Consider the following 24,954-nt stretch of genomic DNA (forward strand, 5'->3'; position numbering starts at 1 on the left):
TTTATAACATAGCACTGTAAACAATGGATAATTCCAGAACATCTGAAACGGAATGGCTTTAAATGTGTGTTATTCTTTACCGGGATGGACGAGAAGCTTAAGGAGATGGCAGATGCAAGTAGCTTTGCAGAAAAAGAGCTAGAATCAATTCTCGGAGAAATAACCTTACAGAATGAGAAGCTTGTAGATATTCAACGCAAAATAGGAATCACGCGAGCCCATCTTCTGAAGAACTCGAGACTGGTTGGGGAGATGCTCAGAATTACAAAGCCCAAGCTGGCCATTGGGATAATAGTTCTCTCCATAATATTTATTGCCATTATATACGTTAAGCTTGTGTTTCCCAGCTAGAATAAACATACCGCATTGTTTTGGAAGAAATATTTTTATTTTGTTGCAGTTTACTTTTCCACGGGCCTTTGGATGGAGCCAGCTGACTGGAGTAACTTGGAGTTCTTTTTCAAGGATAGATTGGTGGAAGATTTCACAACAGTAGAAGAGGAACTTCGGAAAATAAGGGAGTGCAGATCCAGAAGGAGTAAAAGAGCCTCTGAATCAATGGTTTTCTGCATAGTTGTGAAGAGTCAGAAGAGATACAAAGGAATGTACATCCGGGCGATCCTAAATGGACTTGCATTAGGAACAGAGCCTAGCGCAGAAATACGCCCAGAAAGCTTTCTAGTAGGGGAGTGTAGCAGAAATGCAAGCCATGACGGAGTGTTTTTTGTCAAGATTGAGATATGGAGCCTTGAAGGAATGGTTTCCGAGGAGACCTTCAGGATTACGAGTCTGGATGTGTTTTCGAAGAAGCTAGGTTTCCTCAGGCTAATTCACAAAGGCGTCCAGGAGGAGATTGAAGTAGAGATCCATTGCGTTCAGACGGACGGGAGTGGGAGCCAAGCTTACGATGATATGAAGGCAATAGGGCATCGCGGATGTGGGGAAAATAGATTGACTACGACGAACCTGATGGAGAACACCATTTCCTCATTTCTAGAGGCATACAGAAGAGGAGCGAAGTGGGTGGAAATGGATGTGCAACTCACGAAAGACGAAGTTCCTGTAGTGTTTCACGACTTTGGAATACAAACAGGTGGGTCGTATGCAGGGATAAATGAGGTCACACTTGAGGAGTTTCTCAGTCTTGTAGGGAATCCAGATGAGAAGGAGCACCACCTCCCCTGCACACTTTCAAAGCTTCTAGACCAAATTGGTAATGAGCATGGAATCAATATAGAGATAAAGTATCCTCTTCCATCTGAAGAGAGGGAGCATGGGCTTCGAGGCCTGATCCCGGCAGAAAAGGTCGTTGAGAGAATCGTAGAAACGGTTCAGAGAAGTGGAAGGCAAAAAGTAATCTTTTCGTCATTCCATCCGTATGTTCTCCTGTTACTGAAACTGAGGCTTCCTAGCTCCAACATTTATATGCTGACAGAGGCAAACAATAATAAGGAAAATCCATATACGGGCACCTTGTACGATGCCTTGTACTTCTCCGCAAAGCTGGGGCTGGATGGTGTCGTCCTGGATTGGAACTGCATATCTGCAAGTCCAATACACATTGTTAAAGCCTTTGAGTCGTTTGATCTCAAAACGATTGTATATGGTTCTGGAGTCAATAATAGGGATGTCATACACATTCTGAACGAGGCTGGAGTCCATGGAATAATACTGGATAACCTGGATCTGGCTTATACAAATGGCAATGGTATCTACTGAAGACGCTCGATATCCAATGCTGTCTAGAAACATGGACCTCATAAAAAGTCTAATCATTTATTTGCTTCACTAAGAAACTCTTCAAGCTCTCGGATTCTGATCTTTGTGTGGTCGAATTCACCCTCCTCATCCTCCTTTCCCTCCCCATCAACTTTTCTGGTATCTCCCCAGCTGAAGTTATCGAAATGCCAGAAGGCATACGTGGGAAGGACAAAGTTCCAGATCGGAATAGACAGTATGTAAACCAAGCACCAAAACACATACTGGATCTCCATCGTAGTAATCAATATCAGTACAGCAGGAAGACCAAAAATGCCGACCAGCATGATCAAAGGAACCCATGCAGGCTCAATCAAGATCGAAACAGCAATCATAACAAATGTAAAAATTATAGCAGCCGGCAACACCAGCGTTCCAAACAGTTCCATCACCACAACAAGCTGCATCGAAAAGCAGAAGGCTCCGCACAGGTTGTTGACCTGGACCAACTCAAACAAGTTGTGTATAGTCGAGTTGATCCATCTTCTCCTTTGACTAAGAAGAACACTGAATTCCCCGGGAACATATGTTTCGCATTTGGCAGCTGGAATAAACACAAGCTTCCTCCTATAGAAAGTCTTCAGCAATAGGGTTGTTAAATACCTATCTTCTCCCAAATGCAAAAGATTCTTTTGGTGCAGAGTCTTTACCTCAAGAACCGAGTAGGCATTTATGATCGCAGGGTTTGCCAGAATGGGAAGGCAGAGGCTCTTTTCCAAAGACGAGCTCAGAATGGACTTCATGCTGCTAAATCTCGGTACACTTGCTCGAGACTTTGACGGCCCCGACAACAGCTGTCCTTGTTGGTTCGTAACTATCTTTATTCTATACATGCAGAAGCACCCCGGAAGACACGTAACACCACCAAACACAGACTCAAATGCTTTGCTAAGATGGTGACTGATATAGTATTCAAAAACTTGTATCATGGTAACCCAGCTCTCAAACTTATTCAGGATCATCGTCTCTCCACACATCCCTATAACCTTCTGGTCCGTTTCAAATACATTCACCATAATCGAAAGAGCATCAGGCTTAACTATCGTGTCTGCATCAACCATCAGTATACATTCAAAGTCCTCCGGCTCAATGTGAGGCATTAAAAATTTCATCTTTTGGTAGATCTCAAAATCCAGCTCCGTCATTCTGTCTCCATAAATTAACTTCGAAAAAAACGACATCAAGATTACCTGGCTATCTCTCTTTCCTCTGTTTCCAGCTTTGAATGTCTCCGAGGGATTTCCACACTTATTGATTACAAGAATCCTTGTCTTATAATTCTCAACTTCACTGGAGTCTGCCTGCCTTCCAAAGCAAGGCCAGCATCTGTATCGCCTACTCTTTTTCTCCTCCCTCACATGATAGTATCCCGCATGCACTTTGGCTCGGTTATAGCGCTTGGTTCCATGGGTAAGAGATATGTAACCCTTGGGCTCTGCCCTTCTGTCCACATCAGACAGACCCAAAACTATATCCGGAGTGCTCATGCTATTCCCAGACCCAGTTATATTTCCATCACAGATCACTACAATCAACTTGTAGTCGTATCCATAATCCTGCTTGCAAAGACTGTCCAGAGTGTTTTTTATCCCGTCTTTGCCTTCACTATAGCATGTTACTAGCAATATGCAGGGCGTTATCTTTGGGCTGGGTTTCGGCCTTCTCTTCGCATACCAGGAGTAGAAAAATCCCAGTAAGAACTTTGTAATAATCAGCCCAAAAATCGAAATGGTTGTGATCCAGAACATCGTATCCGCAAGAAGACACCCAGGTGTCTTTGTGGCAACCTTCCCAGCATAAAACATGTCCTCATAGCACCTCCATTCATCCGTGTCGAAATCAGGTTTTCCCTCTGTTCCAGCATACTTCCGATTGAACTCTTCAAACAAAGGCTCTGTGCAATATGATGGGTCGTAAACCTTGTTGCCAACAACTATCATCCCTTTACTCATTATATCCCCCCAATCCCAGTAGATATCGTTTATTCTCTCCAAATCATCAATGTCTTCATCTCCACTAGGGAGCTGTCTTCCAAACGCAAGCTTACATGCACCGCTTTTCTTTTCAAATGCATATGTGTGGTTTTCCCCAAAAGCATATTCATCATCCGTATAGTAGATCCCGCCATTTGCTATAACAGTATTTCCATCGAATGCATCTCTCTTGAGTCTCGATGCAACATATTGATTACTTCCCTTACAAATAATGGTGTTCATTCCATAGGTCGTAAAGCCCAGTATAATCCAGCAGAAAAATATACAGATGCACAGAGCCACCTTTTCTCTCCATGCATGCTGGACCTCTGGCGTTGTCATTCCAAAACACCTCAGCATAAAATTTGGAATAAGGCAGGTTAGAAATATAGTGACCCTATACCACCATCCTTTCCTCTCAGACCTACTTTTTGGAGGCCTCTGAAGCCTTGTTCTGGACGGATTCCTTAGTATTTCTCCCTGAGATAGCATTTGTTTGGGTAAGATAGATCCCAATATAAACCATTTTAATTAATCAAGGCATGGGGTGACTTCGGGAAGACATCAGGAAGTAGGAGGCTGAGTTGACATACAGCTCGTAGAGAATGTCAAACATATCGAGGTCCTGTGTGTCGCTCTCAAAAAACTCAAACACAGGGTATCTCCGGTTGCCTCTCCACACCACCCCTGTCTTCTCAACAGAGGCAAGAGAAAGATCCACCCTCTTCGTCAGCGTCCTGTTCGACACAAACTCGTTCTCGTTCAGCTCAATGTGCACCCGGTATCCATATCCGTCAAGGTACTCGGCCACCAGAGACCTCATCCACTGTGTGCTGGTCCGGTCGCACCCGTCCCGAGGAAGTATCCCGCGCGCAGCATCAAACCCGGCAAGCGCACGCCCCCAGTACATTTCCAGAAGAGCCTCGCTGATAACCGAGTCCCTCCGAAGCAGCAGCGGCCTGATCGCCTTGTGGTGCTCTAGCTTGCACTCAAAGTCCCTTCTTGCAAAGACCAGGTGCTCCTCGTCAATGTCGCGTTGGATCTCGTCCAGGAGCCTGCAAACATCAGATTCCATCGCCCAGGGTCCCAGCCCCGTCCTTTGCGACCCCCGCCGCCCCACGGAAATTCATTCCCTCGAGGCCGTCTTCATCCTCCAGTACATCCCCCGGAGCCCCATCAGCTCGGAGTGGGTCCCAACCTCCTTCACGGTTCCAGAGTCGACAAGAATGACCCTGTCCAGGTGCTCGGTCATCCAGAGGTCGTGGAGCACCATGACAATTGTCTTGCCCCTCATCCCCATCATCAACCCAAACACATCCCTCTCGGTCTCTGCATCCAGCTTCGAGGTTGCCTCGTCGAGCAGCATCAGCGGGGCGTCCTTGAGGAAGCACCTTGCAAGCGAGACCATCTGCATCTCCCCTCCGCTCAGCGCCTTCATCCGAGAGTGCAGCCCCTTCCTCCTGACAACGTCGGACAGCCCGGCATTCTTGCACTCCCGCAGCACCCTGTGGAATCCAGCCCGCGGGCATCCATACATCACGTTGTAGAGAATGCTCTCGTCAAAGAGAAGCCCGTCCTGGAGGATGCACCCAATCGAGCCTCTCACCGCCCTTGGAGATGCACTCCAGAGCTCAGCCCCGTTGACTCGGATGCGGCCCTTGTGTCTGTGGAGCATCAGAATCAGCCTCAGGATGGTGCTCTTCCCGCTCCCAGGCCTCCCGATTATCCCGACACGCTCTCCGCGCATGATCCGGAAGGACACGCCAGAGAGGACGTGTGCCGACCTTGGGTATGCGGCCGACCTTGGGTATGCGAAGCTGACATCGTCAAACTCAACGGCAGCAGCCTCGCCGGGCGGAGAGGAGGGGCACGCAGCCATGCCTTCAGCCGCCGCACCTGCCCCGGGGCCTTGCTCGGCAGCCCTCTCCAGGCCGTCGTGGAGGCAGAGCAGATCCGTGCAGTCCGTCAGCCAGAACCCGAGGTCCCTTGCAATGCCGCCAAGCGTCCACATGGAGGCGTCGATCGAAAGCACAAAGGAGAAGAGCACGCTGAGGTCGCCAACCGTCATCCGCAATGCAGCCATGTCTGCAATGCCCTTGAAGGCAACATGGACAAAGAGCACGCTGAACAGGGCCCTCTGCCCGAGATTGGTCATCCCCACACATCCCTTGTCAGAGAGCTTGAGGGCCCACATCGTCTCCATCTCGCCTGCAAGCCTCGACACCTCAAACTGCTCGCTGCAGCATGCCCTGACAAGGTCGACATTCGAGACACACTCGTGGATCCTCCTGGAGACAGAGTTGTCCGCATTGTTGATCTCCTTTCTGTACCGGGCGCGGATCCTCAGCATCACACAGGTGTATGCTGCATAGGCTGCAGCAGTAAAGAGGATTGGGACCAGGTACTTGGGCCCAAACATTGCATGGACCTCCCGGAACAGAAGAGCAAGCCTGAAGAGTGCGGGGGTGGCAACGGTGAGTGTCTTCACAAGAACCTTGGAGATCTTCCTGTTTCCCCTCTCCACAATCCGGTTGAGCTCTGTCGGCTTTATCTCGCAGGAGTGTGCGGCGTGCATTGTAAGATCGAGGATGCGGGAGGTGGATGCCTGGACGACCCTATTTGTCACTGCCGAAAAGAGGATGGCCTTTGACTCTGTGAATGCAGAGGAGAGCGTTCTGAGCACGAGGAAGGCTGCTGCATCGCCGTAGATGGAAGACACATTTGCACTGCCCATGCCTTTAATGTCCTTGAGGCCGTTGATGATCAGCCCTCGCCTCTTGATCGACATCACATCAAACCACTTCCCGAGGACGATACACGCAGCAACAACCGCCATGAGTGCCGCCTCGAGGAAGGACACAGGCCTTGCCATGGAGGCCAGCCTCCTGCAAACCGTCCAGCGGTCCATTCGCCTCATTGTCTTTGGTGCAAGGCAGGGGCAGCCTTTAAATGCCTGGCATTTGGTAGGAGGGAAAAGCCGTTTAATAAATCATTCGTAGATGGGATATGCCTCTGCCAGGGCACACACTCTTCTTCTCAGCACTAAAACCTGCTCGCTGCCCATGACCCGGGCATCGGACGTCACTCTGTGGAGATCGGCCTTCGACATCTTCCTGCCGCCCGTCATCTCCCTGCAGAGCTTGACTACCCCGCCGATTATGTCTCCAACCTCCCTCATCTCCTCGGGGCCAAATCCCCTGGCAGTGACTGCATATGTGCCCACACGTATTCCAGACGGGCTCAGCGGGCTGGAGTTTCCGACAATGGCGTTTCTGTTCAGGCTGATGCCCAGGGCATCGCACATGTGCTCCACAGCCGCCCCGTCGACACCCGTGCTCCGGAGATCCACAAGGAGCATGTGGTTGTCCGTTCCCCCCGTCAGGATGTCAAGGCCCAGAGACTGCAAGCGGCTGCACAGCTCCCTCGAGTTCTCCACCACGCGCCTTGTGTACTCCGCAAACTCGGGAGTTCCTGCATGGAGAAGTGCAGAGGCAATCCCTGCAATCGTGTGGTTGTGGGGGCCTCCCTGCAGCATCGGAAACACGGCAAAGTTGATCCGGGCATCCAGATCCACAGTCTCCCCATTCTTTGTCACGGCCCTCCTGTAGAAGATGAGCGCCCCTCGAGGTCCCCGGAGCCCCTTCTGCGTTGTCGTCATGACAATGTCGCAGTGCTCGAACGGGCTGTTCATCAGCCCAGACGCAACCAGCGGCGAGATGTGCGAGATGTCTGCAAACAGAAAGGCACCGTTCCTGCCGGCTATCGACTGCAGCCTCTTGTAGTCGATGTCTCTGGAGTATGCGCTGTATCCGCAGATCAGGATGTGCGGCAGAAAGTCCGTGAAGGTCTTCTCGAGGCCCTCGTAGTCGATGAGGCCGTTGCTCCCCACTGTGTATGGCCTTGAGTCGAAGTAGACGCTTGAGGCAGATATCTTCCTGGTCTTCGTCTTGTATCCATGGGTCAGGTGTCCTCCAGACGGCAGGTCAAGGCCCATGATCCTCCCGCCCGGAGGGACAACGGCCGTGTAGATTGCAAAGTTGGCTGGGCTCCCCGAGTATGGCTGGACATTGACGCCCCAGACGTCAGGATCCAGCCCGAAGAGCTCGAGAGCCCTCTTCTGGCAGAGGAGCTCGATCCTGTCGACCCAGTGCGTCCCCCCGTAGTATCGCTCTCCCACCCTGCCTTCTGAATACTTGTTGGTGAGGACAGACCCACAGGCCTCCATCGCGCTCTGATGCGCATAGTTCTCGCTTGCTATCAGGTTTATTGTCTTCTTCTGCCTCTCGACCTCTCCGCAGATCAGGGCATGGAGCTCGGGGTCTGCCATCTCCAGCGGGCCTGTCCAGAAGCCCTTTTCTCTTGCATCTGTCATGCCTCCTCCCCTCCAGAAGATTAAATATCTTGGAGGGAACCGTCGGGTCCTCAAGCACTCATGTTCATCTTGATTGCAGGGTGCGGGTCGTATCCCACAAGCTCGAAGTCCTCGTACTGGAAGTGCTCCGGCTCTGTTCTCGGCCCCTTTGGGCTGACAAAGAGCTTTGGAAATGCTCTCGGGGGTCTCTGGATCTGCTGCCGAAGAGAGTCGACGTGGTCCAGATACACGTGGGCGTCGCCCAGAAAGTGAACAAACTCCCCGGGCTGCAGGCCTGTCAGATGCGCCACGAGTATTGTGAGCAGCGAGTACGAGGCAATGTTGAAGGGAACGCCCAGGCCCATGTCTCCAGACCTCTGGTACATTGCACAGCTGAGCTTCCCGTCCGTCACGTTGAACTGGAAGAGCACGTGGCACGGGGGAAGGGCCATGCTCCCGAGGTCTGTGGGGTTCCATGCACTCACAACAATCCTCCTGCTGGCGGGGTTGGCCCTGATTGCTGCGATGGCGCTCGCGATCTGGTCGACCCCCTTGCCCTCGTAGCTCGAGGCCGATGTCTCGTACCGGGCGCCGAAGTGCCTCCACTGGAAGCCGTATATCGGGCCGAGGTCGCCCTCCTCCCTGTCTATCCCCACGGACTGCAGGAACTGCTTGGCCCCGTTCTTTTCCCAGATCCGGACTCCTTTCTTCTCAAGGACCTTCGAGTCTGTCTCGCCTCTCAGGAAGAACAGGAGCTCCTCGACAACGCCTCTGTAGAAGACCCTCCTTGTCGTCAGCAGCGGGAAGGTGTTGTCTTCGAGGGAAAACCTCATTGTTGCTCCGAAGACGGACAGCGTTCCCGTGCCTGTCCTGTCCATCCTTCTGGCGCCGTTTTCCAGTATGTGCTTCACCAGGTCAAGATACTGGTGCTCTGGGTGGCGCGGGTCCTGGGGCATTTGGCAGGCATGGGCAGGGGTTATATATGGCAGGTCTAGCGGGTCTCCGGTTTAGTGTAGAGAAACATCTTGAAGGAGGTCCCGTTCTCTGTAAAGGTGGCCGTCTCGGGGCTGTAGAAGGCACTCGCGAGTGTGCGGTCTATGAGCCTGGAGACGTCCCGGGTGATGTCTCGCTTTTCGTAGGATGCCCAGTCGATGTGGGGGAAGAACACGTCGCACTCGGGAGACTCGAAGACCTCGGTGGCAAATATAAGGTGGGGCCTGCCGCTCTCGAGTGCAAGGCTGTAGACGTCGCGCCCTCCGATCACAAATGTCATGGACGACGGCGGGAGGGGCAGGGAGTCGAGGGCCTCGAAGGTCTGGATGAAGAAGGTGTTTTCTGTGCTTCTGGCAGGGCCTCTCGACAGGACGACGTTGATGCGGTTGGCAAGGGGCCTGAACCTGGAGGGGATGGAGTCCCACGTCCTCCTGCCCATGACAACGGCATTGGATGCAGACGGGGCAAGGGCGATGCGGTCTGGGGAGATGAGCGGGATGCTCTGGGAGAGTGTCCTGAACCAGGCCATGTCAGCAGCCAGGGGCCGTGGCCATGGAAGGGCATTGGCATTTCCTATTCCGCGGTGGCTAGCAAGGGCAACGACCAATGCAAGCATGGGGAAATTATTTATTATGAATAGTATTGTGAAAAAACAAAGGGATGAGGTGGATTAAAGTAATGGCAGGGCTTCTGCCCATGATTGGAAGTAAGGGTGCCGACGAGAAGGACTCGTCGCAGCAAAGAAGGCTGAGCAGGGTTGTTGTTCCCGAGCACTATGATCTGCATGTGAAGATCCTTGATGCAGGGTTCTGCGGGTCTGTGGGGATCCGGGTGATGATTTCGCAGGATGTTTCCGAGATAGTTCTGAATGCCAAGGAGCTTGAGATACGGGATGCAGGGATTGTTGTTGAGGGCGCACGGATTCCGGGGCGTGTGGTTGTCGGGGAGGCGGAGAAGGAGTTGGAGGTTGTGCGGATTGTGTTTCCGTCCTCTCTGCGTGCAGGGCCTGGATATCTTACGATGGAGTTTTGTGGAGACTATAGCAATGGGCTTGTGGGGCTGTACAAGAGCGGAGGGCCGAAGGAGGTGTACAGCACACACTTTGAGCCGACTGATGCACGGCGGGCGTTTCCGTGCTTTGACCAGCCCGATATGAAGGCGACGTTCAAGATTTCGATTGACGCGGGGTCGAAGTTTACTGTGCTGGCGAACACACAGGCGATTCCGTCTCTCCGGGAGGAGTATGGAGACAGGAAGATCGAGTACTTTGAGGAGACGTGCAAGATGTCGACGTATCTTGTTGCATTTGTGGTTGGCGAGCTTTCGTACATTGAGGACTGGAGCAAGGACGGGGTGCGCCTCCGTGTGTACGGGGACAGCTCTGAGGTTGAGTGGGGACGGTATGGGCTTGAGGTTGGGAAGAGGTGCCTGGAGTATTTTTCGGAGTACTTTGGGGTTGGATATGAGTTTCCTCGTGCGGGGTCTGCGAAGATTGACATGGTTGGGATCCCGAACTTTAGCAGCGGGGCGATGGAGAACTGGGGGCTGATCACGTTCCGAAGGGAGAGCCTTCTGTATGTGCCTGGGAAGAGCAATGTGGAGGACATGAAGAATGTGGCAGGGACGGTGTGCCACGAGCTTGGGCACATGTGGTTTGGGAATCTTGTGACGATGTCGTGGTGGGACGACCTGTGGCTGAACGAGGGGTTTGCGACGTGGGTGTCGTTCAAGGGGATGGAGAACATCGGATCTGTTGTTTCATGGGACGTGTGGGGGGAGTTTGTGCTGTGGAATGTGGTGCGCGGGATGGTCGACGACGGGCTTGGGAAGAGCCACCAGATCCGGATGAATGTGACGGATCCCGGGGAGATTGGGGAGATTTTCGACAGCATCAGCTACTGCAAGGGAGCGAGTGTTATCCGGATGATTGAGAGGTATGTCGGCGAGTCTGTGTTTATGCTTGGGATCCGGCGGTACATCAAGGAGCACATGTATGGGAACGGGAATGCAATGAGCCTGTGGAAGGCGATTGGGGAGGAGTATGGAGAGGACATTTCTGAGATGGTTGAGGGATGGATTTCGCAGGCAGGGTATCCTGTTGTGTCTGTGCAGGACTGCGGGTCGTCTCTTGTTCTGTCGCAGAGCAGATACTCGATGCTAGGGAAGAGTGATGACAGCCTGTGGACGATTCCTGTTGTGGTATCGTGGGAAGGAAAGGGGCAGGAGAGGATTGAGCTTAGGGGACGGGAGACGACTGTTCGGAAGAGGAGCAGTGTGTACAAGGTGAATGCCGAGTACGGGGGGTTCTACAGGGTTCTGTATGACTCTGCCGGGCTATCTGGGCTTGAGTCTCGGATTGATTCCCTGAGTGTGGTTGACAGGGTGAATGTTATTGAGGATGTGTTTGGGCTAGGGTTTGGGCTGTATGGGGGTCTTGAGCATGGGCTTCGGCGGATATCTGAGTACTATTCTGACTCGTACCATGTTGCTCGGAGCGGGATTGAGAAGTTGCTTCGGTTGAGGAGTGTGTTCTACGACGACGCAGAGATTGTGTCTCTGATTGACAAGAAGGTCAGGAAGATGATTTTGCCCTGTGTTGGGAGGATTGATGTGTTTGATATTGGGACGTCTGTTGAGAGTGTCAGCATGAACAAGTATGTGCTGTCTGTGGGGGTTGAGGTGGGAATCCGGGAAGCGGTTGAGAAGGTCCAGGAGCTGTGGAGGCGGCATGTGGAGGCAGGAGAGGAGCTTGGAGAGCTCCGGTGGATTGTGTACAAGGCAGTTGTCGACGAGAATCTTGGATACATGATGGACAAGTACAAGAACGGGGATACGCCTGGGATGCGGCGGGAGGTCATGAACGGATTCAGCGGGATAAAGAGGGAGGAGAACTTTCTTGATGTGGTTGGGAATCTCTCTCAGTTCAGTGTTGAGGATATTGGAGTGGTGATAGGGAGCATCAGCAGGGGAGGAGCGTTCCGGGACGCGATGGTCGAGTATGTTGTGTCGCATGGGGAGGAGCTGTACCTGATGGTGCACAAGAATGCGATGCTGTACAACATGATTATCATGTCGCTGCGGCATGTGAGCGGGGATTTGATTGTGGAGAAGGTCGAAAGGTTTCTTTCTGGGATCAAGCACTCTGGAAGCAACCTGAGCATTGAGAAGGTGCGGAACGAGATCCAGTGGAGAAGGAGGATGCGGGGGATAAGAGAGGAGGTCCTTCGTGGGCTTCTGCCGGAGGCTGAGAAGTAAACGAAGTATTATTGTGATTTGTTTTGGAAGTATTTAATGGCTTGTGGATTTTGTCCCATTAATGGAGAGGGCCCCTGGGCCTAAGAGCCGCTCTCCACCGGTCTGTGCCTGCCATTTAGTCATCGTTGCTGTTCTCATCGGTGTCGTCACCGCCGAATGTGGAAGAAGTTCTGCTATTACCACTACTACCTCCTCCCAAAATGTTCTTGGTTTCTTTTGCTAGGCTGCCACCTCCACTTCCCCCGGTGGATGATGATCCCAGCTCCATGGCAAGGACGTTTGCAAGTGACGTGAAGCAAAGAAGGAAGAGAGTCTTTAAGTTCATTGTAGGGATGCAGAGGGAGGCTGCTTATGTAGTTGAAGAGTTAAGGAGGAGAGCAAGTTAGAGCAGGAGGCTTACAATATCCCATGGAGGAGGCGCGTCTAATTGGACGGGGGTATTGGACAGGACGTCAGATGCCAAGGGAAAGGGATTGAAGGTGTATGGGGCAAGAGGATCCACTTGTCCCGTTGGGTAAAAGGGGCGTGCCCTGGCGGATGGGTGTTTCTGCAGACTTTTCCCGGCTATTCTTGGGTCGACTCAGTGAGCAGGATCTGGATAGTGGGCAGGTGCAGAGGTAGTTGTAGGATGGTCGGAGGCTGGACGATATAGGCATGGCCTGAGCTCTACTTCCTAATGCTCAGGGCTTTGGAGCCTCGAGTGGCCCTTGTGTTGACTCGGAGGCGCCTTTCCTGGCACAAGATTGCTTTGGGCAGGGCTGTTTTCGGTGGTGCGGAGGTTTCTGTAAGTCTTCCAGAGGGGGCTCTTCGCCTCTTATCACGTTTGGAAGTACAAAAGTATGCACTGGATTGCCTCTGAGGGCAAGGGAATGGAGTGGTGGAAGCTCTGAGGACGACGAGATTGGCGCAGAGGGTGTGTGAGGCTCTCTGGATGATTGCAGGGAAATAGAGATTGGCAGGACATTTGGGATCCAGGTTCTCTGAGATAGTGAATAGATCCTGGCGTGGAAGGGTTTTCTTTGGGTGCGAAAAGGAGCAGGAAGGGGCCTAGCTTATGGGGGCCCCTGGCGAAGCATGACTTTGGCACAAGGGGATTGATTCCATGTATTTTCTGACTGCAGAGTTGTTGCTTGCCGGGGGCGAGATGCCAAGATGCTGAGGCAAGGGGAAGGAATATGTAGAGGAGGTTATCAAGGAGCATCTCCATCGGTATGGTGTTTGGTGGCATAGATACATGTGGCTGGATGCAACGATTGGATTAGGGACTTGATGAACAGGGTTTTGAAGGGGCTTTGATCCTGCTGCTCTGTACGGGGATCTTCTGAGGGGAAGAGGCTGGAGGAGGTGTTGGTGGAGAGAAGAAAGTGAGAAAGGCTGTATAGGGACAGGGGAGGAGAGAGTGTGATCTGCCACCTGATGTTCAGAGCTATGGGCACTGGGAGATGGGAGGGGATGTAGGGTCCTCGTTTGGGAAGGAGGATGGTGTTGATGAGCTAGAAGAGAGGGCAGGAGGGCTCTCTGACATGTCCGGGTTTTCGTATCCTCGGAGCACGCGATGTGAGGTAATGAAGGATGAGAATGAGTTTGAGGTGGCGTGTTGGAATTCCAGGAACACCAGCAAGGTTATTCGGAGCCCTACTGTTCTGGAGAAACTTCGGCGAGCTGGTGGAGCTATAGATAATAAATATATGGGAATAGAAAATGAATTAGAAGGCTTTATTATTTGAGCATTGTGTGTGGGTAGGCTGATATGGAAATGGGATGTGGGTGGTGGTAGTCTGTAGGCAGACATCAAGAAAAGACGGTTCTTTCCCCTCTCTGTTGTAATAAGCGGGGTTTCCTAATGGTTCATGCCAAAGACATCTGGCAGGAACTGGCAAGATTAGGTATCCGATGATAGCATGGTAGAGCTTTAGGGAGAGACGGCTCATAGTTTTCTGGCAGTGGGAGCTGTTGGGTGAGCGTGTCCACTTCTGAGAAGATGTTGGGTAACGATTTGATAGAGCAAGGCAGTGGATTTGGATGGCTATGGATGGCACAGTGGAGTGAGTGCATGGGCAGGGATAACTGAAATAAGCACGGGGAAAGCAGCCACTCTCCGTGGAGAAACAGGCGGAGTTCTGCTTGGATTGAAAGAGTGTTTCTTCGGATGGGATTAGCAGGATAGATATGGAAGAGGCTGCAACGGAATGGAAGTAGGCTCATGGGGCTCTAAGGAGACCGTGAGCATGGCTGTTAGATATGGTTGGGCCGACAGAGATGGAGGTGGTAGTGTCTGCAAGGTGAGTTTGTCCTGTTGTGGAATTGCAGGAGGTGGGTAGCAAATGGATCTGGATGTAGGTAGAGAAGAACGACGGTGCAAGAAGGATAGCCTATTCTTTTTGCACCCATGGCGGTGAATGCGAGGGTAGCACCGATGGAGGTGACGGCGATGCTAGAAACATGAGATTCTGGGGGGAGCAGAGTGTTTTATGGGATGGATCAGCACACTGTGGTCGATGCCCGGTCCTAAGGCAAGGCCATCAATGGTCTCTCCTGGACAGGATGGATAATGGCTGAAGGTGCAAAGAACATAGGTGGGCTGAGGTTGTATTGTTGTTTCCCATTGCGAGCGACTCTCGGTGTCCTGCTATGTGGCACTTGAGAGTGATTCTTGGGTGTTGGCAGTGTTTGTGGAGAGAGGATGGCGTATGTGTAAAGGAGAGCTTGATGGGCCAGGATTGGCGCCTGATTGAGTGCTCAGAGGGTGTTGTGTTCCATGGTTCCAGTGAAGCGTTCTATTTCCTCTTGGGACATATTGTGTGATATTAAATGGTGGTGGCAATATTGTGTAGCGGACTGTGTGAATGGAGTTTTTGGATGAAGGTCCTAAAAGGAGCGGTAAGATGGGTGTTCGGAGTGTGTAGACCCTTGAAACATGGGAGTACTGGCGGCTTGTGTTCTTGGGCTGCTTGGAGGGCTGCATGGCTCTCGGGTCGAGGAGACTGAAGAAATGGAGATGATGAAAGAAATGCATGAAAAGGCTTTGGATTGTAGGTTTGACAGGTCAAAGATGGAAGAGATGGAAAGATCTCTTGAGAGAACTGTTGGCTTTGACACGAAGGTGCTGATTCCAGTTATTTTTCATGGTAGTAAGGTTGTTGCATCGCCTGTCACGAGATACTGGGAGATAGAGAAGGAAGAAAGAAGGTATACCGAAAGAGTTATCAAGCTGCTTCCAGGGCTGGCATGGCACTTGATGGTGTGTGTATATGTGGAGGGGTGTGGAGATTGGATTTCTGATTTAACGCACAAGGTTTTTTCGGCGACCTCTTTCTGGAGGCCTGATCTCGTTGCTCTGTACAAGAATGGCAAGAAGAGAGACGGAATGAAGTTTGTAGACTTAGTGGTGGAAGTGTTCAGGCGGAATAGATGTATGGTTGGCAGGTTTGGGGATTCACTTGCTCGTTTGGCAGAGGCTCGTCTGCAGAGGATATCGGGGTCTCTGTCGCCTGGGGAAAGGAAGAAAGAAGAGGAGATGCTATGGAAGATCAAGGAGTATGGAGAAAGGTTGTGTACCGAAAAAAGGCAGGAAGAGATAGTTAAGGCACAGAAGATAATGTGCGATGCGTGTGCATATATTTGGGGGCGGGAGAGTGACCGAAGGAGTTTTCTTCTTGAGGCATATTCGAAGCATCTATGTTTAAGAATGGTAGATCCTAGTGTAGGTGTGGAAGGGCTGTTAGCTCATTGTATGGGCCACTCTAAGCTAATAAGGACGTACGAAGAACATCAGGTGGATGTTGCGGGAGAGTTGGTCTTACAGGTATTTTTAGGAAATAAAGATATTGATGATGAGAGCATCAACAATGCAGTTCGTGAAGTTAGAGAGAGAAAAGAAGCTGAGAGAATAAGAAAAGAAGAGAAGAGAATAAGAAAGGAGGAGGAAAGGGCCAAGAATGAGGAGGAGCTGTTGAGGATGGTAGAGAGTGAAGAGGGCAAGAGTGGAGAGGGAGAAGAGGGATGCAGGAGAGGCTAAGGAGGAGAGTAAGGAAGAGGACGGAAAAGAAGAAGAAGGTGTAGAGGCAGAAGAGGAAGAGAGTGCGGAGGTTCCGTTGGTAGAGACGGCGGTTGGAGGGGCTCGGCGCAAGAAGAAGGGATCGAGAGAAAAGAGGATGAGTGAAGAACACCATTATAAGGTGCACAGCCGGGTTCTCCGGTGGATGAAGAGTGCTGAGAGGATCAAGCGTGAGTTGGATGAGGGCTATGAGAAGAAGTGGAGAGGCAAGAGCGTGGAAGAGATTAAGGAGCAGAAGAAGGTGCATGACATAGTGGAGATTTTAGAGCTCCTCAAGAGCAAGGAGTGCGACAGGTTTTTTTTCCGGACTGGCAAGTACATGAAGGGCGGGAGTGAGAGATGGAAGATGGTAGCAAATGGGATACTTGAGGAGGGAGGGGAGAAGAAGGTGGGAAAGGTCGAGGTTGGGCTTTTCAAGGGTGAGAGAGGAGGGAGTGTGGTCTATCACCTGATGTTCAGGCCCACGGAGACTGAGAGGGCAGGAATGGTCGGAGGCTCGTCGTTTGGGAAGGGAGACGATGTGGATGAGATAAAGAAGGAGGAGTCCTCGGATATGTCTGGGTTTCGGTATCCTCCTGGTGTCCGGTGTGAAATGACGAGTAATGGGAATGAGTTCAGGATAGAGTACCGGAATCCCAAGAACACCAGCGAGGTTCTCCGGACTCTCACTATTCTTCGGATTCCTGAGATTCGGTGATGTGCTATGGTGGATATATAAATAAATGGAATGAAGGTTATTGTTATCTGGGTGTTATTTATATGGATGGAGATTAGGATTATACCTACGATGGCTGTGTAGAAGATCGCCATCTGATTGTATTGGACGATAGAATTCTGCTCATCTTACAGATAATGGGTAGCTTGCAAGAGTATCTTGAGAGCCCAGTCTTACGTTTTGGTACAAGAGAGACTCCAGGAGATTGGAGTTGTTTCGTGTTAACACAAATGCATACATGCACTGCAGGGCTAGCGGAGTGAGTTATAGGACAGAGTGTGTGGCTCGAGGATAGTTGCGTGTTGGATGTTGAGGAGGTAGGGAAAGAGCCCCGTTATGGCTTATGAGAAATCACCTGTGCAGGTTGGTGGCTTCCCTCTTGATATTCCAATATCGCAAGGAAAAGGAGATAGTGGCAAATTGGGTAAAGAGGGGCGTGCCCTATGTGGTGGAGGCATGCTCCATGGGTCTTAATTGTCGTAGTTGATGTAATGTATTGCTCCTCGGAAGAAGAGAATGCTGTCTCCTTCGAATTAGATCCAGATAATGAGACAATAATATTTCCGTTTGCCTTTGGAGGAGATAATATCATTATGTTACCAACAATGAAGTACAGCGATTACAAAAGAAGCACCAGGTACATGAAAGATCCTGAGTTTTTACTCTACAGTCTTTCTAGTGTGGTATGGGATCTCGTGGTCGGGCATGTGTCATACAAAAACGATGATCGATTTGACAAACTGTTTGATAAGATGATGTCGAAGTATTTGAACAATGTATCCATAAATGCATCAAGGATATACATAAGAGGGAACAAGACGTTTAGTGAGATGCTGGAAATGGTGTATGAAAGGATATTTGAATGTGACTCTAAGGGAAGTAGGCAGATGGCAAGGTATGGAGAGAGTCTTATAAGGGAAATTGATAGTAAGATGGAAAGCATGCCTTCCGAGATGTCTGAAGAAGAAAAAGAGAAGATGCGAAGTGATTTGAATGATGATAAGAAGTATGTGGAGTCTTTTCGTGATACAGAAAAATGGAGGCAGATAGTTGAGGCAGAGAAGATGGTGTGCAATGCATGCAAGGAGATCTGCCTTGGGTTGAAAGAGGAGGAGCTGATGGGACTGTTTGCTGAGGGAAGCATGAGAAAGGCTTTGAAAGCGAAGCTTGGTGAAGAGAAAGCCAGCCATAGGGGATATTTAGAATGTGCCTTTGTTGATATTAAGCTGCTACTAGATGCGCACAAAGAACATGGAGGAGATGTTACAAAGGAGTTAGTCATGCAGATGCTGCTGGGGAAGAAGGGAAAGAATATAGACAAAAGATATATCAATAAGGTCGCGAATGTAGTCAAGGAAAGGCAGAGAAGAAGAGAAAGGGAGATAGAAAAGAATATGAAAGAGCTGATGAGGGACGAGGAGAAGGCGAAGAGCAAGGAGAAGGCAAAGAGCAAGGAGAAGGCAAAAAGCAAGAAGAAAGGGGAGAGTGTGGGAGTCTCTGAGGCCAAGGAAGAGGAGAAGAAGGAGAGCGAAACAGAGGAGGTGGAGGCGAGTGAGGAGGTTGGGATACCGTCCGTGGAGGTTGGAGGAGCACGCAGGAAGACAGGTAAGAAAAGTGAGGGTGGTCGGAAGCGCTACAAGATTCACAGAAGGGTTTCCCGATGGAGAAAGAGCCCTGAGAAGATCAAGGATGAGTGGGACAAAGGAAGCGAGGAGAAGTGGAAGGGAAGGTCTCTTGAAGAGATCAAGGAGCAAAAGGTGTTCCATGACATAATGGGTGTGCTGGAACTTCTCAGGAGTGAAGATGCAGACAAGTTCTTCATGGATACAGGAAAGTACACCAAGGGCGGGAGTGAGAGGCAGAGGATGGTGGCGATTGGGGTTCTTGAGAGCGGAGGAAAGAGGATGGCAGGAGTGGTGGAGGTTGGGACGTTCAAGGACTCTTCTAGTGGATGCCCAGTTGTGTACCACCTGATGTTCCGGGTTACAGGGATAGAGGGGATGGGAGATGTTATGAGCCCAGAGTTTGCTGAGGCTAATGACATTGAGAAGATAGATAAGAATAGGGAATACCAGGATGAGGGCATGTTTGTGTATCCAAAAGGAGTAACGTTTGAAACGGTGAAGGAAACAGGATCATTCCAGATAGTGTGGGAGAATCCCTCTGACACCTCTGAGGTTCTCCGGCGTCTCACGATTCAGCGCAGGCCATGTGTGATCTGAGTGGTGTGATGTGATGATTAATAAAGCAAATAGTGTTATGCTTGTGTTCTGTTCCTTACTGTGCATTTTCTGTTACGACGGGCCGATTTTCCTTGGCTTGGATGTGGTGGAAGAGTGGAATGATATGTTTCTACTTGATTATTGATCGAAGTGATCATCAAAGACGCCCATGGATATATATCAGAAATGGATAGCCAAGGAAAAGGCAGGGATAAGACATCTACTCTCAGGTTGCATAGGGGATTCTGCTTGGTGGAAAGGATTTTTCCTTGAACAATCCACCAGACAAGAACAGGGAAGATGGCGACAAAGAAAGGATAGTCTCTCACACATAGGTGCTAAGCTTGCCACATAGCATAATGATATCAACATGTCTGTATGGTGATGCCGGCGTCCATGAACCCTATTGTCCTGGGACAAGACAGAAAGAAGGGAGGGAGATAGGCGAGGAATAGAAGAAGAGGGAGAAAACAGCGGAAAAGGAGAGTGAACTGAGATTCCGTTTCCAGTTATGGACAATGGCTGTACTGATCAGACGATGGCAAATGTAAGAGGCAGAAGGTTGGGGAGAAATAGGGGATGCCGGCGTACAGGGTGTCATGTATTAACTCTATGCTAGTGTTGATATCTGGGTGACGTGTAGAATTGGAGATGTTACGGGAAGAGAGTGCATAAGAGGCTTGGCGAGGGATCCAGGGGAGCAAAGGAGAGAGCATCGGGAGTCTAATAAGTGGGTGCCCTTGGCGAGTAATGAGGGCATGGGTAGTGTGCATGGTTGGATTGCTTGGGGGGGGGGGTTGCACGGGTCCGATGTGGAGGAGTCTGAAGGCATGAAGAAGGTAAGAAAAGTACTTGAGAAAGCCTTTTCCCGTAAGTTGTATGACTCAGAGGTGGAGAGGATAAGAACATTCGAGAAAGAACTCTGCTTAGACACAAGAGTGATGATTCCATTTATTTTTCATGGAGATAGAGTTGTTGCACTCCCAACCACAAGATACCAGGATGTAGATAAAAGTGAAAAGAAGTATGTCGAAGGAGTTGTTATGCAACTTCGACGGCTGGTGTGGCGTTTGATGGTATGGATGCATGTGCCTGGAGGTAGTAGTTGGATTGAAAGTTTGATAAACGAAGTTTTTGAGGCGACCGTTTCCAGGGATTCAGATCCTGTTTCCCTGTATAAGGGGGCCAGGAGAAGATCTGGGATCCGGCTGATGGACCTGGTGATGGAAGTATTTAAGCAAAATGTCAGTATGGTGAGTGAGTTTGGACAACGGCTTGCCCGCTCTGCAGAGGATCGGATGCAGGGGATACCAGGGTCTCTGTCGCCTGAGGAAAGGAAGAAAGAAGAGGAGATGCTGTGGAAGATCAAGGAGCATGGAGAAAGGTTGTGTACCAAAGAAAGGCAAGAGGAGATGGTTAGGGCACAGAAGATAATATGCGATGTGTGTGCATATGTCTGGGAGAAAGATGAAGACAGAATGAGCTTTATTATGGAAGTATATTCAAGACATTTGTGCTTAAAGATAGTAATGCCTTACACTGATATTGAGGTGCCGCTAATTAGTTATATAGATCACCATAAACTGGTGAGTACAGATGAGAAATATAAGAGTGTGGACATTATGGCAGAAGTATTCAAGCAAGCATTTATAGAGCATAAAGGTATTGATGATGAGAGCATCAACAATGCAGTTCGTGAAGTTAGAGAGAGAAAAAGGTTGGAAGAAATGAGAGAGATGGAAGAAAGAAAGAGAAGGGAGGAGGAAAGAGCCAAGAATGAGGAGGAGCTGTTGAGGATGGTGGAGAGGGAGGAGAGGGAGAAGAGGGAGAAGAGGGAGAAGAGGGAGGAGAGTAAAGGGAGAGGCAAGAGGGGTGCAGGAGAGGCTAAGGAGGAGAGTAAGGAAGAGGACGGAAAAGAAGAAGAAGGTGTAGAGGCAGAAGAGGAGGAGAGTGCGGAGGTTCCGTTGGTAGAGACGGCGGTTGGAGGGGCTCGGCGTAAGAAGAGCTTGAAGGGGAAGAGAAAAGGCGATGGGCACCACTACAAGATACACAGCCGGGTTCTCCGGTGGAAGAGGAGTGCTGAGAAGATCAAGCGTGAACTGGACAAAGGAAGCGAGGAGAGGTGGAAAAATAGATCGATTGAAGAGATTAAGGAGCAGAAGAAGGTGCATGACATAGTGGAAGTTTCAGAGCTCATCAAGAGCAAGGAGTGTGACAGGTTTTTTTTCCGGACTGGCAAGTACATGAAGGGCGGGAGTGAGAGATGGAAGATGGTAGCAAATGGGATACTTGAGGAGGGAGGGGAGAAGAAGGTGGGAAAGGTCGAGGTTGGGCTTTTCAAGGGCGAGAGAGGAGAGAGTGTGGTCTACCACCTGATGTTCAGGCCCACGGAGACTGAGAGGGCAGGAATGGTCGGAGGCTCGTCGTTTGGGAAGGGAGACGATGTGGATGAGATAAAGAAGGAGGAGTCCTCGGATATGTCTGGGTTTCGGTATCCTCCTGGTGTCCGGTGTGAAATGACGAGTAATGGGAATGAGTTCAGGATAGAGTACCGGAATCCCAAGAACACCAGCGAGGTTCTCCGGACTCTCACTATTCTTCGGATTCCTGAGATCTGATGACATACTATGTGTATGTGGCATATGGACATAATAAATATATGAAGTGAGTGGACGAAGTATTGCTTGACGTTATTCAGATGCTTCGGATGGCAGGGCAGGGACGTAAATAGAAGGAGTGTGGCTGGATAGAACTTACACGACATGTAGCTAGGCTGGAAAGGAGGTGGATGGGGAGGAAGGAGGATACAGATGGTGTGGGGTATCCATTGAAGGCAGTAGGCTGTGTGTATGCAAGGTCCCGGGCTACCATTTATTCGTCAAGTCGTTGGAAGGTGCTTGGCTTGGGAACCAGGGGAAATGGTTGCCGAAAATGAGCAGGCACTCATAGAGGATGGAAAAGTAAACAAACATGGAAAGGCCAAAGATAAGGACAAAGGCGGCTATCCTCCAGGCTGGAGCAGGCGCAGGGTCCCTTCTGGGCATGGAGCTGCTCTTCCGGAGCAACTTTGCCAGGACAAGGACGAGGGAGCTGATGCAGATGTAGGGGAAGAAGCGCCAGGACTCGTCCACATTCAGCGTTAGGCCTGCTGCAAGGAGTGACACCATCAGAAGGTCAATGAGAATGTCGACAGAGGAGTCTGTGAATCCGATTGACCCTGGGGTAAGGGCGCAGGAGGTGGATAGCAGGTGGGCAGGCAGTACGAGCAGGGAGGGGAGGAGGGTGGAGCAGACGGCCACAACCTCATCGCTGTTCCATTCTGTAGTGGTGAATGCAGCAATCGAGAGGATGGAGATGGCAGAAAATGCAAGGAGAGAGGCATCCAGGAGCAGATAGAGTGTTGCATATAATGCAGGTCGAGGCGTGCAGGAAGACTCGGGGTTGCCGAGGAAGAGGAGAGGGAATTGGACCGCCGAGTACAGGCAGGGAGGGAGTATTGCAATGAGCTTGAGAAAGGGATTTTGGTCGAATTGGCCTTTCTCCGGGATGTAGTACATGAGGACAGGAAGTGCAATAGATGTGTATGGAAAAAGGATACAGACAGGCAAGATTGTGGGGGGAGGGTGTGCTGGTGCATCCCTCTCCTTGGACGGCGTGGCAGTCAAATGAGACCTCTGGACGTCTATGATACCCATGAAGGGTCAGGGGATCGACGTATATTGGGTGGGGGTACAGCAGATGGCGGCTGCAAGGACCAATGGTGGGCGAGTGTTCCTGGCGTTGGTTAGACGCCTTGTTTCGTGTGTGCGGAGGCTTGGGGGAGTTCTTCCCGGGCAATCTCGCCTGAATGAAACAAGCAGGGCGATGGGTGGGGACAGTAGCTTCCAGGGAGATAGAAGAGCATGGCCACCGACACGGCGGTAGTAGCGGGCCGGGAGTGGGATAGGTGGAGCCGTCAGTGTCAGCGGGCAGGATTCGGGTTGTGGAAAGGCCGTGATAGGTAAGCAGCAGGATACGTGTTTATGGTCAATTGGTTGGGTGTGGGGACAAGGCGTGGTCTGTGGGCCATGTGTGCTGACGAGGGCTTTATGGGGCCGGGCAGTTGTGTGCAGCCTTGTGCGGGAGCGATGGCGGGGGGAGCTGCGGCAGGCAGGATGCTCTGTAGGTGGATGGAATGGGCTAGTTTGAGAAGGTTCTGCGGTGAAGAGGTAAGGAGCAAAAGGACATTATGCCTTGGAGGAAATGACCTGTGCAGGGCAGCAAGCACCGCTGAGAGACATCACGACGTCATATGAAAAGGAGATGGAGGCGACTAAGCAGGAGGAAAGATCTGGCCCATGAGGCGGATCTATGCAGCATGGACGCTAGTTGCAGCGGCTGGTGTGATGGACTGCTCCCCACGATTGGAGAAGGCTGCCGCCTTTACACTCGGGCCAGATAGCCAGGTGATAGTATTCCCGTTTATGTTCCAGGGATACAATATTGCTGTGCTACCGACAACGAAGTACGGCGACTTGAAGGGAAATGCCAGGAGACGTGTTGCATCCTTTTTAGAACACAATATTTCTCACGCGGTGTGGTATTTTGTGGTTGGCGGGATAGCATACAAGGATGATCGATCTGAGAGGCTGTTTAGTGAAATGATGGACGGGTACTTGAAGAAGATATCTGCAGGTGCATCAAAGGTGTACAAGGGAGGCCGCAAGATGTTTAGCGAGTCGTTGGAAACAGTGCATGAAATGATATTTGAATGCAACAAAGCGGGAGATGGTCATGTAGTGAAGTATGGAAAAAGTATCATAAACAGACTTAGCGACATGATAGAAAATGCACTTGGTGAAGTGTCTGCAGAAGAGAAAAGGAAGTATCGAAGGTTTTGGAGTAGGGTTAAGGAACGCGCAGGGTTTCTTTATAGTACGGAAAGATTGAGGCGGGTAGTTGAGGCAGAGAAGATAGTGTGCAATGCATGCAAGGAGATCTGCCTTGAGTTGGAAGAGGAGGAGCTGATGGGGCTGTTGGCAGAGGGAAGCGTGAGAAAGGCTTTGAAGGCAAAGGTTGATGAAGATGAGATTAGCCGCGGTCTATACTTAGAATGTACTGTTGTTAACACTAGTCTGTTATTAGATGCACACAGAGAGCATGGAGGAGATGTTACAAGGGAGTTAGTCAAGCAGATGCTGCTGGGGAAGAAGGGAGAGGAGATAGACAGGAGATATATCAACAAGGTTGCGAATGTAGTCAAGGAAAGGCAGAGAAGTGAGATGGAGAAGAGGGATCGGGAGCAGGATCCGGAGAGGAGAAGACTAAGAGCAAGAAGAGTGGGGAGTCTCTGAGGGAGGGGGAGGCGAGTGAGGAAGCGGAGATGCCGTTCGTGGAGGTTGGAGGAGCACGCAGGAAGACAGGCAAGAAAAGCAGGGGTGGCCAGAAGCGCTTCAGGATCCACAGAAGGGTTCTTCGGTGGAGAGCCCAGAGAAGATCAAGGAGGAGTGGGACAGGGGAGGCGAGGAGAGGTGGAAGGTCTCTTGAAGAGATCAGGAGCAGAAGGTGTTCCATGACATAGCGGGTGTGCTGGAACTTCTCAAGAGCCCAGATGCAGACAGGCTCTTCATGGATGCAGGAGATTACACCAA

At 50.7% G+C, this 24,954-nt stretch overlaps 15 protein-coding genes across 15 annotated transcripts; 8 read left to right on the forward strand and 7 right to left on the reverse strand.

Annotated features, from left to right (window-relative positions):
* Positions 1-84: 84 nt before the first annotated feature.
* On the forward strand, positions 85-351 carry ECU01_1375 (uncharacterized protein; the record flags this gene model as incomplete). The annotated part of the gene is made up of 1 exon (NM_001415240.1): positions 85-351. The coding sequence occupies one exon, from the start codon at positions 85-87 to the stop codon at positions 349-351; it is 267 nt and encodes an 88-aa protein (NP_001402463.1).
* Positions 352-423: 72 nt separating this feature from the next.
* ECU01_1380 (uncharacterized protein) lies at positions 424-1,719 on the forward strand (the record flags this gene model as incomplete). The annotated part of the gene is made up of 1 exon (NM_001415241.1): positions 424-1,719. One exon carries the CDS (start codon positions 424-426, stop codon positions 1,717-1,719), a length of 1,296 nt encoding a protein of 431 aa, NP_001402226.1.
* Positions 1,720-1,772: 53 nt separating this feature from the next.
* Positions 1,773-4,223, reverse strand: ECU01_1390 (chitin synthase 1; the record flags this gene model as incomplete). The annotated part of the gene is made up of 1 exon (NM_001415242.1): positions 1,773-4,223. One exon carries the CDS (start codon positions 4,221-4,223, stop codon positions 1,773-1,775), a length of 2,451 nt encoding a protein of 816 aa, NP_001402227.1.
* Positions 4,224-4,266: 43 nt separating this feature from the next.
* Positions 4,267-4,806, reverse strand: ECU01_1400 (uncharacterized protein; the record flags this gene model as incomplete). The annotated part of the gene is made up of 1 exon (NM_001415244.1): positions 4,267-4,806. One exon carries the CDS (start codon positions 4,804-4,806, stop codon positions 4,267-4,269), a length of 540 nt encoding a protein of 179 aa, NP_001402228.1.
* Positions 4,807-4,857: 51 nt separating this feature from the next.
* ECU01_1410 (uncharacterized protein) lies at positions 4,858-6,648 on the reverse strand (the record flags this gene model as incomplete). Its single annotated transcript, NM_001415245.1, has 1 exon — positions 4,858-6,648. The coding sequence occupies one exon, from the start codon at positions 6,646-6,648 to the stop codon at positions 4,858-4,860; it is 1,791 nt and encodes a 596-aa protein (NP_001402229.1).
* A 72-nt stretch (positions 6,649-6,720) lies between these two features.
* On the reverse strand, positions 6,721-8,103 carry ECU01_1420 (serine hydroxymethyltransferase; the record flags this gene model as incomplete). Its single annotated transcript, NM_001415246.1, has 1 exon — positions 6,721-8,103. The coding sequence occupies one exon, from the start codon at positions 8,101-8,103 to the stop codon at positions 6,721-6,723; it is 1,383 nt and encodes a 460-aa protein (NP_001402230.1).
* A 50-nt stretch (positions 8,104-8,153) lies between these two features.
* Positions 8,154-9,038, reverse strand: ECU01_1430 (thymidylate synthase; the record flags this gene model as incomplete). The annotated part of the gene is made up of 1 exon (NM_001415247.1): positions 8,154-9,038. One exon carries the CDS (start codon positions 9,036-9,038, stop codon positions 8,154-8,156), a length of 885 nt encoding a protein of 294 aa, NP_001402231.1.
* Positions 9,039-9,073: 35 nt separating this feature from the next.
* Positions 9,074-9,691, reverse strand: ECU01_1450 (dihydrofolate reductase; the record flags this gene model as incomplete). The annotated part of the gene is made up of 1 exon (NM_001415250.1): positions 9,074-9,691. One exon carries the CDS (start codon positions 9,689-9,691, stop codon positions 9,074-9,076), a length of 618 nt encoding a protein of 205 aa, NP_001402232.1.
* A 44-nt stretch (positions 9,692-9,735) lies between these two features.
* ECU01_1470 (uncharacterized protein) lies at positions 9,736-12,330 on the forward strand (the record flags this gene model as incomplete). The annotated part of the gene is made up of 1 exon (NM_001415252.1): positions 9,736-12,330. One exon carries the CDS (start codon positions 9,736-9,738, stop codon positions 12,328-12,330), a length of 2,595 nt encoding a protein of 864 aa, NP_001402233.1.
* Positions 12,331-15,247: 2,917 nt separating this feature from the next.
* ECU01_1480 (uncharacterized protein) lies at positions 15,248-16,348 on the forward strand (the record flags this gene model as incomplete). The annotated part of the gene is made up of 1 exon (NM_001415253.1): positions 15,248-16,348. One exon carries the CDS (start codon positions 15,248-15,250, stop codon positions 16,346-16,348), a length of 1,101 nt encoding a protein of 366 aa, NP_001402234.1.
* A 136-nt stretch (positions 16,349-16,484) lies between these two features.
* ECU01_1490 (uncharacterized protein) lies at positions 16,485-17,084 on the forward strand (the record flags this gene model as incomplete). Its single annotated transcript, NM_001415256.1, has 1 exon — positions 16,485-17,084. One exon carries the CDS (start codon positions 16,485-16,487, stop codon positions 17,082-17,084), a length of 600 nt encoding a protein of 199 aa, NP_001402235.1.
* A 461-nt stretch (positions 17,085-17,545) lies between these two features.
* ECU01_1500 (uncharacterized protein) lies at positions 17,546-19,324 on the forward strand (the record flags this gene model as incomplete). Its single annotated transcript, NM_001415258.1, has 1 exon — positions 17,546-19,324. One exon carries the CDS (start codon positions 17,546-17,548, stop codon positions 19,322-19,324), a length of 1,779 nt encoding a protein of 592 aa, NP_001402236.1.
* Positions 19,325-20,082: 758 nt separating this feature from the next.
* On the forward strand, positions 20,083-21,942 carry ECU01_1510 (uncharacterized protein; the record flags this gene model as incomplete). Its single annotated transcript, NM_001415259.1, has 1 exon — positions 20,083-21,942. The coding sequence occupies one exon, from the start codon at positions 20,083-20,085 to the stop codon at positions 21,940-21,942; it is 1,860 nt and encodes a 619-aa protein (NP_001402237.1).
* Positions 21,943-22,188: 246 nt separating this feature from the next.
* Positions 22,189-23,019, reverse strand: ECU01_1520 (uncharacterized protein; the record flags this gene model as incomplete). The annotated part of the gene is made up of 1 exon (NM_001415261.1): positions 22,189-23,019. One exon carries the CDS (start codon positions 23,017-23,019, stop codon positions 22,189-22,191), a length of 831 nt encoding a protein of 276 aa, NP_001402238.1.
* Positions 23,020-23,661: 642 nt separating this feature from the next.
* On the forward strand, positions 23,662-24,657 carry ECU01_1530 (uncharacterized protein; the record flags this gene model as incomplete). The annotated part of the gene is made up of 1 exon (NM_001415262.1): positions 23,662-24,657. The coding sequence occupies one exon, from the start codon at positions 23,662-23,664 to the stop codon at positions 24,655-24,657; it is 996 nt and encodes a 331-aa protein (NP_001402239.1).
* Between the last annotated feature and the right edge of the window lie 297 nt (positions 24,658-24,954).

Source organism: Encephalitozoon cuniculi, chromosome I (genome assembly GCF_000091225.2).
Source record: "Encephalitozoon cuniculi GB-M1 chromosome I, complete sequence".
Lineage (NCBI taxonomy): Eukaryota > Fungi > Microsporidia > Unikaryonidae > Encephalitozoon > Encephalitozoon cuniculi.